The sequence below is a fragment of the Lipotes vexillifer genome, unplaced genomic scaffold (genome assembly GCF_000442215.2).
Source record: "Lipotes vexillifer unplaced genomic scaffold, Lipotes_vexillifer_v1.1 scaffold342, whole genome shotgun sequence".
NCBI classification, from domain to species: Eukaryota; Metazoa; Chordata; class Mammalia; order Artiodactyla; family Lipotidae; genus Lipotes; species Lipotes vexillifer.
The window spans coordinates 4,945,824-4,956,518 of NW_006786802.1; the positions used below are offsets into that span (position 1 = coordinate 4,945,824).

Below are 10,695 nucleotides of genomic sequence, written 5' to 3' on the forward strand. Positions count from 1 at the left end.
AGGAATGGCTGGTAATGGTGGAGTTGGGGCCCAAACCCCAGCTGTCAGGCTCCAGAGCCTGCAGTCTTAACCAAGGCTTGGCACAGACCACGTCTGGATGAAGGATGTAAGCTTTGCTTTTCTTTTTTAAGATATGTGAGAAGCTTGATTTTTATGGAGAAACAGTGGAGGAGGATACAGTTCAGTGGTGCTGAATTATAAGACTCTCGACAGAGCAGCGTGGGACATCGGCGGCTCCCACTGCCTGGCATCTGTGGGGTTCGAGTGGGGTAAGTCTGTGACAATGAGGGAGGACAAATGCGCCTCATCCACACATGGTCGATAATAAACCAGGTATTGCCAAGAGCCGCCCTGCGTGCAAAGCCTGGGATCCCAGCGCAGAAAAACCCAAGCTTCACCAGGGCCTCCGAGCCCGAGCTTCATCCATGTGACGAGTGGAAGTGTTTTCCCCAAACATTTGGCAACTTCCTAGCCCCTGTGAAGCAACACAAACAAGTGTTGCCAGAGTGGATGGCGGGTTGGCAGCAAAGCAGACGTTCTCCCAGCTGCAGCTGTCTGCTGGTCTCGGAAGGTGAGTGTTTCCCCCAGGCCACGCTTGCCAGGGCAGAGGCCAGTCTCCTCTAGCAAAAAGGGCCATCTCCTGGTGCCCTGACACACCTGGGAAATGAGACCTTTGGCACCATGGCTGGTGTGGTGCCAGCCTCAGAGAGCACCGTTCCACAAGCCTGTGGTGACCACTGGCTGGACCCCTGCTCACGTCCGCCATCCCTCTCCTTGTGGCACGGGTCCCTGACCACTGAGTGCACCTCCAGTGGTCCCCTGATCACTTCGCCGGCAACACCACCACTGCCCAGCCCTCCAGCTCTGGACCCGCAGGACCTCCACGAGCTGCCATCCCCTTTCACCAGCTTCCTCCACTGCCCTCAGCCTGATCCACTCTCCATCTCTTGCCTGGAAGGGTGCAAGAGCCTCCTGGCTGGTCTCCCTGCTTCCATCTTACCCTCCTTCCACCTGTTCTGCACAAAGCAATAAGCACGATCTTTGGATGATATAAATCAGATCCCATGACTGCCCTCATTAAAACCCTCCGAAGGCTTCTCAATGTCCTTAGAATAAACTCCCGAATCTTTCCCAGGGCTCTGAGGCTGCTGTGGCCAGCTCCTTCCCACTCCACCATCCACTACAGTCCAAGCTCACAGGCCCTCCTTCTGTTCTCAAAACCACCAAGCTCGTTTCTGCCACAGGGCCTTTGCACTTGCTGTTCTGCCCAGCTGGATCGCACGTTCCTAAGACCTCGGCATGGCGGGAACCTTCTTGTTATTCAGGTTTCAACTCAGATGTCACCTTCTTAGAGAGGCCTTACCGAGCAGCAACTCCCCTACCCTCTCCAGTCACTCCCTGTCATCTCTCTCTGGAATTTTCTTGAGAGCACTTATTACTAACATAAATGGTCTCATTTGTTTACTTGTTCATCATCTGTCTCTCCTGTTCAAATTTAAGAGCTATGTGAGCAGGGGCCTTTTTACCACTCTATCCTCAGTGCCTCAAACAGAGCCTGGCACGGACTGGGCGCTCCAGAAACATTTCTTGCATCAATACATAAATGGATGAACGCACACATGAGTAAAAGCAAGCATGCCTGCCTGCATAACACACCAAGAGGAATCACGGGGAATGACCATCAGAATTCTCCTGCCTGAGTCAGAGAGGACCCCTGGAGGGGGGGAAGGGCCCAGCCTGTAAGTCACTATAGCAGATGCTGTGGGCAACCCACCCATATTGCCTCAGCTCTCACCTCTGAGGGCTGCTTGCCGGGAAGACCCCCATTCTCTGCCTGAGGCCTTTCTGCTGACCCCAGGAGCATGCTCAGCCATGTTCAGGGCAAGCCAGATGTGCCAGAAAACAAATATCCCCACAAGCACACTTCAATATGTGAAGGACAGCAGCTGGTGGATAAATACCCCCGCTGCCTCTCGCCCACAGGATTGTACCCCAGAGGTCCCCAGTGATAACTGGCTTGATAACACACCTTTTTTTGGTTACTGTCCCTCCCCGGCCTCATTTCACTAACCTCTCGCCAGTGTTTGCGGGGACTACCTCCCAAGTAAACAATGTACACTGGAACCCCTGCCTGGGATTGGGGGAACACAGAAAAAACAGCAGTTTTCTACCGGGCCACCTCCTGTGAGTTAGCCAGGTTGGGAAGCCTCCCAGATCTCTGATTCAGAAACACCCCCTCCCAAGGCCAGTCATTACTGGCCCAGCTCCTGCTTACAGGTTCCTTACTTCAGGACTTTCAAACTTGAATTTTTCTCAAGTCCTTTCGCGAGACAGCACACACCTTCATCCTGGACATGGTTCCCCTCCAGGCTGGCAAGAACAAGGGAGAAAACCCAGTTGATATGGTAATGTTTATTATGGAAGATGACGCCAATAAAAATGAATGCATGTGCCCCCCCCCCAATTAAGAATATCCAACATCTGAAAACCCACATATACCAGTAAAGTAAGAACAGGCCAAGCAGGGTATGAGGGTTCTCAATTCCTGGGACATCTCTGGGAGAGAATTTTCCCCAGGGCTCCTTCATATAAGAAGTTCCCTCATGTCCCAGTGACTCAATACCCATTTTCCCTTTCTTTCTCATTAATGGAAGGCTAATGTCATTTGGAGCAGCCATGTGCTTGGTGGAAAAACTACATTTCCTGCTCTCCACTGCAGCCAGGGTTGGCCAAGTGACATCCACATGGCCACCAACACATAAGGAGAAACTGACAGATGGGACCTCTGGGAATGTTCTTTAAAGGGGAGAGACCCAGCCTTTTGCCCTTCCTGGATATAGAGACTGAACCTGGAATACAGAAGGAGTGCTGTGGGTGCTTGTGACCATGAGGAAACCAACCATGAGGATGAAACCACACGCTAAGGATGTGAAGGATTAGAGAGACAGAGTCCAGACCCCTGCTGGCCTCATGTAGCTGCCATACCAGCCCTATGCTGCCTACCTCCAAACTGCATGTACATGAAAACATCAATCCTTTACAAGTTTAAGCCACTGTAAATAAAGGTATTCCATCACTTGCAGCCTAATGCAGTCATAACCGATACACTCACAGTGAGGCACTCCCCTAACAAGAAATTCCAAGCTGTAGAACCCAATCAGGATATACTCAATGGTACAATGGCAGTGCTAGTGAGTCCTGGGCCCTGCTAGTGGGCCCTGCCAAGGCCCATTGGCAATATTCATTTTGTGGCCATGCTCATAGGTTTCAGTGCCTTTATCCTTCCCGGAAAAATCAAACATTCAGCATTTTATCTCCCTGATATAATTTGGAACTGCCCAGAATATGTCAGAAGAAGGATAGACAAGTGGCAGCTAAAGGATGGAAAGCTAGGAATCGGGATAAATATGACTCATAGTTCATCTTTTAACTTCCGCCAAACTCTACTCCACCTTGCACATGACCCTGACTTTAATATCCAGTGTCCTTAGGCACTCACATTCACCCCGAAATGACAAAACAGCAGTCATTGGAGCAGCAGCAGCAGCAAGAGTAGTAGAAATACTGTCACTACTACAATTTCACATTTATGGAGTGCTTACACACACTCCAGACACTGTACTACGCTCCTCACAAGCATTACCTCGTTTAATTCTTACAAAAGTGTTTTACAGTGGAAAGCAACCATACTCTCATTTTACAGGTAAGAAACCTAAGATTCAGAGATTGTTACTTAACTTGCCTAAGATCACAGCAGGCCTTGAATGTCAGCTGGCTGGATTCCAGAGTCTGTTCTCTTAACCATTATGCCCCAGGGAGGCAGTAAACAAACCAACAAACCAATCAATATAATTAAATGAAAAGAATTAGCACCTATATGCCAGGCTCTATAAGCTTCATGTCACCCAGGACAAAGATAAACACAATCGCCCAATCATTCAGTCATCCATCTTTGTCTTACACACACAATGGCTTCCACAGATGAGGCCAGAGAATGAAGAAAGGCTGATGTCTGCCTCTCTAGAGCAATGAATCCCCTAAACTCACCAGAGTTCTTCCAGGGCCACGTTCTTTCCCAACATCAATGCTAAGGCTTGAGCGCCCACACTGCCAATGTTGTTTCCCACCAGGCTGGATGTAATCAAGGAACAAACATGTGTCAGAGCAGGGAGGGACCTCAGAGATAAGATAACCCATGAAGTGCAAAATGCATGGCACACATTGCCCCATGTCCTAGTCTGCTCCATGTCAGACATCACTAATTGATTACAGTGTCAGACATCACTAATTGATTACAGTGCTCTTTTTCATTAAGCCCAGAAGTAGCTTTAGAATCCCTCCCAACATAGTGTACTGGGCAGCCCCCACTAACAGACTGGAGTTGGCCCTTGAGCTAAAGTGTATCTGATCTAGCCCAAGACCTCCAGTGTACAGACAGGGAATCAAGACTCCCGAGAGGAGAAGTGACGCAAAGTCACCCAGAAAGACTCAAGTGTCCTGACTCCAAATCTAGTGGTTTTTCTTTCTCATCCAATTATCTAATACAGGGGGCTAAAAATGAAGTTCAAAGGTCTTCAGAACTGGCCCAAGCTCCTCCCTCCTCCTATTGGCTCCCCCATGACAATTTCAGGACAAACACTGAGGCATACCTGAGCCACCTCAAGCTCTGGTGATCACCCAAGGCTTCAGCCAAGGCCTGGGCTCCCCTGTCACCCACCTTGTTGCCCCAGAGCCTGAAAAGTCCAACAGAGCCAACAGATAGTGTCAGTGAGAACCTGCCATGTGTTCTAGACATGTGCCTTTCCTCTCTGTGGCCCCAATCAGAGGGGCAGGACCACCCAATCCCAGAAAGGTCTCAGGGGGACTCCTAGGTCCCAGCAAAGTGAACTTGCCTCCATTTTTTGGAGGGATGGCCAAACTTCACTCAGGTTTGTTTAGCTTCTTAAATCAGGCTTACAAAATAGTTAGAGGCCCACCCAGTGTACACCCTCAGGGACGAGGAACTCATTCTCAACCATGCCAATTCATGGTTGTGATATTTTTCCTGACATTAGGTCAGACGTGCTTGTGCTAACTGCCACCCATGAGTCCCTAACTACCTCTGGGACCACCCAGAACAAGGCTAACTGTTCTTCCACAAGCCAGCTCTTCATTTCTTCCTCCTTCACATCCCCGGGCCCTTCACGGCATCTAACTCCACCTTTTGGCTCATACACCTCAGACACACCCTAATTTGGACACACCCCTTTTCAAAGGTGGAGCCCCGGTCACACCTTGGGACCTGGCCATTTTATGTGTGGGAAGTTAGGCTGGACCTGTAGGTGCCCACGTGAGCAGAGACAGTGGCCCTGAGATGCTCACTGCACTTTCACTCCTTAGGTGAATAGTTATTGAGCTCTGGCCCTGTGCCAGCACTGTTCTGTGCTCCGGGGATGTGACACTGTAATAGCAAAAACCCTGCAAACAGCTTAAAGTGTGCATCGACATGCAACCAGCTAAACGCATCACGACATCCACCAGAATACTAAGGCAGCTATTCTTTTAAAAAATGAGATCATGTCATATGAAAAAAAATGCCTATAAGAAAAACAAAATGCAAGCTACAGAACAGTTTGTATCATATGATAGTGTTTGAGATTTTAGCACAGGGCCAGGCCCAGACAGGTACCTTAATAAATAACGTGTTGAAAGATAAACATCTCCCAATGTGCAAGATGTGATCTCAAGCAGGAAGGAACTCTGTGGGGCCGCGGCCACCCTTTCCTAGACTCTGTGCTGCTACTAATGCATCCTGGAAAAGGTGCTGATGTCTCCAGCAATGCGGTGCCACTCAGGGCTCAAACTGAGCTGGAGGGCAACTTGCCTGCCTATAAAATGGGTTGGAACACCCAGCCCTAAGGTCATTCTCTCTTCCTACAGTCTTGGGTTCTAAAGCCCCCAGTTCTTATCAAATGGATCCTAGTTTACACCAGGAGAAGACAGGACAGAAGAGGGTCTGCAGGGGACTGTACAGGTACAACACTGGAGGGTATCGCCCTGCCCAGCAAACAGAGGAAGCCCCACTCAGGGGCCCTGAGGTCTGCAGGACTGCCCTCCCCGCCTGCGTCTGACCCCTCTCCCCTCCCTGGCAGGCCTGGCATGACCCTACAGGTGGCAAGGGCTCTGCAGGACTTGGTGCAGCCCCTCCCATCCTGGGTTCAGTGTCCAAACTTCCCCACTTCCTTCTCTTTCCTTGGCTCTCACCCCAGGCTGCACATCATCTGGGGAGCTTTTTAAAATTACTGATTCCTGGACCTTGTAACTGGATATCTCATTTAATTGGTCTGGGGCAGGCAGTGGCATTCTTCAGGAGCTCCCAAGTGGTTCCAACCTATAGACAAAGGTGAGAAGCACAGCCCTAGTGCCCTCGAGGACTTTCTGCCACTGCTCATGGGCTCTGCCCTCCCCCAACCCTGACATCCTGAACTTCCTGTTTATTGAGCTCGAAGCAAAGGCAGAGGCAGCCAAGGGCCACCCACGCTCTCCCTGCCTCGCCCTCCCCACTGCAGCCTGGGCGGCCTCTGGGGCCTTTTGGCTGAAGAGGTGGCTTCGCCTGCCCCTGAATCCTCACAAGCCCCTCCGCCCCAGAATCCCACCTACCCCAGGAACTGCAGGGAGGCATTGGCTCTGAGCCCCTGGGCCAGCACCTCGGCTCCCGCGGCTGTGATGTGGTTGTTCCCCAGCCTGGAAGGAAAAGACAGAGGAAGCTGAGAAAGAGAGCAGGATGGGAGGACCGTTAGTGCCCCGAGACCGGGGTCTGGTGGGGGAAGTGCGGCCTGGACAGAGAAACAGGGAAGAAAGCTTTGAGGACTTCTCTGCAGGATGCAGGAACCAGCCCTCCAGTTCCAGCTGGGCAGAAGTGGTGCGTGCTGTTCACGCCGGGGAGCTCCCTCAAGGCTCCTGCGGACTTCATTTTCCACCAGCAAAGGGAAAGGAGTAGAAGGGCCTGTTTTGCAAAGCAATGGGACAGGTTTGAGCAGGAACCACAAGAGGCAGCCGCCCAGGAAGGAGGCTTCCCCCAGGGAGCAAGGGTGACTCACTGTTCCACTCTCTCCTCGCTAGACCCTGCCTCCCCCCTGCAGCCTTCCCAGATTCATTGTGGCTGCCCAGTAGCCTCCACCTGTTTGGAAAGGGCCTGGAGCCGGCCAAGGTGGCTGAAAGAAAGAAAGGGATCCTGCTAAGCCTTCGGACAGGGGTCAAGCAGGGGGTTTCAGCAAACTCCAGACACCTCAGAGAGTTTCAGGGAGGTTCCCAGAACTCTCACCCACAGCTCGAGGCTTCCTGGAATAGTAATACAGTTTCATCTTTCAAAAAACTTTCATACACTTTAAGCCACTCTGGCTGACAACAATCCTGTAGGGCAGGTATTATTATTCCCTTCCGGAAGGGGTGTGGCAGCCTCTCAGACCTCTGAGCTTCCTGGGTAACGAAGGGCCCCAGCTGCCGTGCTGGGAAGTCCGATGCCCCTCTGCACCAAGGCCTGTTTCCAACGGGCTGCTCCCAGCCAAGGACTGGGAGACCTGAGACTCCTCTGCTAGGCACACTGGCTGGAGGACTCCCCAACAGCCTTCTGTCCTCTCCCCGATCCGCACTGGGGTCTAAGATGCTTCCTCCCACCCCTCCTTCCTTCCCTCTCTCCCTCACTCAGGGTCAGACCTACACTGCAGTCGGCCAACTCTCCCAGCCTCCCCCAGCTTCTTTCCCCAATTTTCCCTTGTAGGCATTTTCCCCAATAAATCTGTTGCACATCTAATCCCTCCTGGGAGCACTGGATGAACAGAATAAACGTGCTGAGAACTTACGTGATTTACCCACCATCTTTCAGGCACTAAGCGCCCTATAGAAGGCACTCACTATATTGTGCCAGCTTTTGATGTATGTTAACTCGCTTAATCATCACAACAACCTATGAGGTAGCTATAACCATTATCTCCATTTTATCTCCAGCTCACAGCGATAGTAGGCTGACCCAAGGTCACACAGCTAATGAGGATTCAAATCTCAGGGATGCTGGATCCAAACCGTGGTTGGTCTGGCTCCAGAGCCCTGTGCTCTCAACTATGATGCTATATTGACCAAAAACACGGGTCTCAAGTTCTGGGTGCAGCACCTTTCTGCTACCCTACAGCCCTCCCTGGAGGTTGGGCCAGCCCAGCTCTGGCCACAGCTGCTCTCGGGTTCCGGAGTTGGGAGGAGCAGGTGGTGGCAGCAAAAGAGAGTCCTTGGTACAGTATGACACCTCTGGTGTTGGCCTCAGCAGCCCTGCCTGAGACTGAGTCAACAATTTCAAAATGGCAGCTCCTATCCCTAAACCCAGCCCAGCAGGTAGAAAAAAAGGATGGAGGCAACTCCTCACTTTGTCTTCTTTTACTGCCTCATAAATCCAGGAGGCAAGAATATCCCAGAGAGAAAGAGAAGCCAGGCCAACCCAGGGACTAGCTGGAGGGGCGACACAACAGTGTCAGATGGGAGAGAGACTCCAGCTGAGGCCGAGAGGGTTGAGAGCAGCAGAAACGCAGACTTCCCAGACTGGACCCCCACCCCCACCCCATGCAGTAAAAGGACCTTCTGAGAACTTTTTGGCACCTGACTGCCTCGCTGTGGTGACAAGTGATGGCTGCATTCCGACCCCTGCCAAGCACGTGCTCAATGCACATCAGGGAACTCGGGCGCCCCAGAGAGCTGGTGACACTCTTAGACACAGGGAAGAAAAAGGTCCTGGAAACGCTCTTCAGTCCTGGGAGATAAAGGTCAAAGGGCAGGAAGCCTCAGTGGAATTGGCCCAGAGTTTGCTGGGGCGGTCACAGCATTAGTGAAACCCTGCTCACAACGAGACACTGCCCCTGTATTCAGCGAGAAGGTCACGCGCCCATTATGAGCTGAGACCAGACCAAACTGATTCAGTTGTGGGGATGAGAAACAGTCTCCAGGGGTAGGGAAGCCCCAGACTCACCTCAAAGCCAAGAAATTCTGCTTGCATGCGAGGAGCTTGGCCATGGAGTGTGCACAGCCGTCGGTCAATTTGTTGTTGAAAAGACTGGAAATTTCCGAGAGAGAAGAGACATGGAGATGAGATGAGGCACAGTGGACAGCGGCCACCCAAAGCCCGGGTAGCCGGGTCCCTCAGGACAGGAGTCCCCTCCGACCACGCAAACGTCCCTGTCCCAGCCTGTCCCTTGCTCACAGCTGTTGCCCAGGCGGCATGGCCTGGAGTGAGGCTGCGGACACGGGGCCAAACGTCCACGGCCCAGCCTGACTTACGCTAACTTCTGCAGCTGCTCACAGCCAAGAGCCTGTTCGGTGAGCTTGCAGATGCCTCGGTCTGAGACGTTGTTATCTCGCAAGCTGAAAAAATACAAAATAAATAAATTTGAAAACAGAGCCGATGAGAGAGGGGAAAAAACGAACAAAACCCCAAAAGAGACCTTTGCTCAAGCCAGAAGTGCCAGCATCTGTGCTTCTGGGAAACACCGCAAGGAAAGAGCACCCCAGAAAAGTGGAGACTCCCCCATGCCTGGCCAGGGTGCTGATGTCACTCACTCTGTAGGCTGGGGGGTTCCGGAAGTGGGGACCCAGAGCCCACACAAATAGATAAATAAATAAATAAATAAATAAATAAAACAGACTCTCGGGCCCCTCCTCTGGAGCTGGTGAGTCCGCAAGTGTGGGGAGGAGCTCAGGGATCTGTGTATTTTAATAACTGTGCCCATGATTCTGCATCTTCAGGCCAACTTGGGAGGCCCTGACTTAAAGGTTAACACCTCAAGCTCTCTGGAGTCCCTCAAAGGAAGTTCTGATCCTGGGGGCCGCTTACTAGCTATTTGCTGGTCCCTTTATCTGTAGAAAAGGAAGGATGGTAATGCCGACCTCACTGGGCTCTGGTGAGGATTTAAAGAGATAGCGCACATAAAGCCCTGTGCGCACCTGGCACATAGTAAAAGCTACCTGTAATATGATCACTGGCACGTATGGAGCACTTCCCAATAGTAACAATATTTAATCTTCCTCAACCTTTTTTTGTGTTTTTGTTCATTTTTTTTTCTTCTTTAATCTTTAATGAAGTAGGTACTATTATGTCCACCAGAGAGAAGGAAACTGAGGCCCAGCAAGTGAAGTGACTTCACTAAGGTTGCACAGCACCTAAAGGATTGTGGCCTAGGTTTTCTGGCTCCAAAGGCCACTCTAAACGATGCCGTTGTACAGCCTCTCCCTTCCGGCCTGCTCTGGCCTCTTAACGTCAGATTCATGCATTGGTGGATCACAAAATCAACTCAGAAGGTTTAGAGCAGCATTTTTAAATTGGAAAAAGAAGAGAAAGGAAAAAGAGAGCAGAGCGTATCACGGTGAATAAGTCATTTTGTGAAATTTCAAGCTGACATGCCCGTGTGCTTGCTCACACCCTCTCTCGCTGTGGGTCACAGTCAAAAAACTTCGAAAGCCATCGCCCTAGAGTCAGAATCGGGGTCTAAAGAAATCTACACGCGTTGGTGCACTTTGTGTATGGGGCTTCTTGAAGCCTGAGGGTTTTGGTTGGCATGGAAACAGCTTCAAGTGGGAGAGATGCAACTTGGCACTGTGGGAGAGAAACCTCTCTCTCTCTTTTCCTTTCTCTCTCTTCCCCGCTTCCCGCCCGCCCTCCCTGTCTCTGACTCTTTC

The 10,695-nt window shown here is 51.3% G+C and overlaps 1 protein-coding gene across 1 annotated transcript in view; it reads right to left on the reverse strand.

The window, feature by feature from the left end:
* Positions 1-10,695, reverse strand: part of NOD2 (nucleotide binding oligomerization domain containing 2) — a 27,121-nt gene that overhangs the window by 4,470 nt on the left and 11,956 nt on the right. Inside the window, exons 5-10 of the mRNA XM_007459472.1 lie at positions 9,301-9,384; positions 8,993-9,076; positions 6,640-6,723; positions 4,650-4,733; positions 4,048-4,131; positions 2,287-2,370 (exon numbers count right to left, since the gene is read on the reverse strand). Of these exons, the coding sequence (XP_007459534.1) occupies positions 2,287-2,370; positions 4,048-4,131; positions 4,650-4,733; positions 6,640-6,723; positions 8,993-9,076; positions 9,301-9,384 (504 nt within the window). The remainder of the gene's footprint in view (positions 1-2,286; positions 2,371-4,047; positions 4,132-4,649; positions 4,734-6,639; positions 6,724-8,992; positions 9,077-9,300; positions 9,385-10,695) is intronic.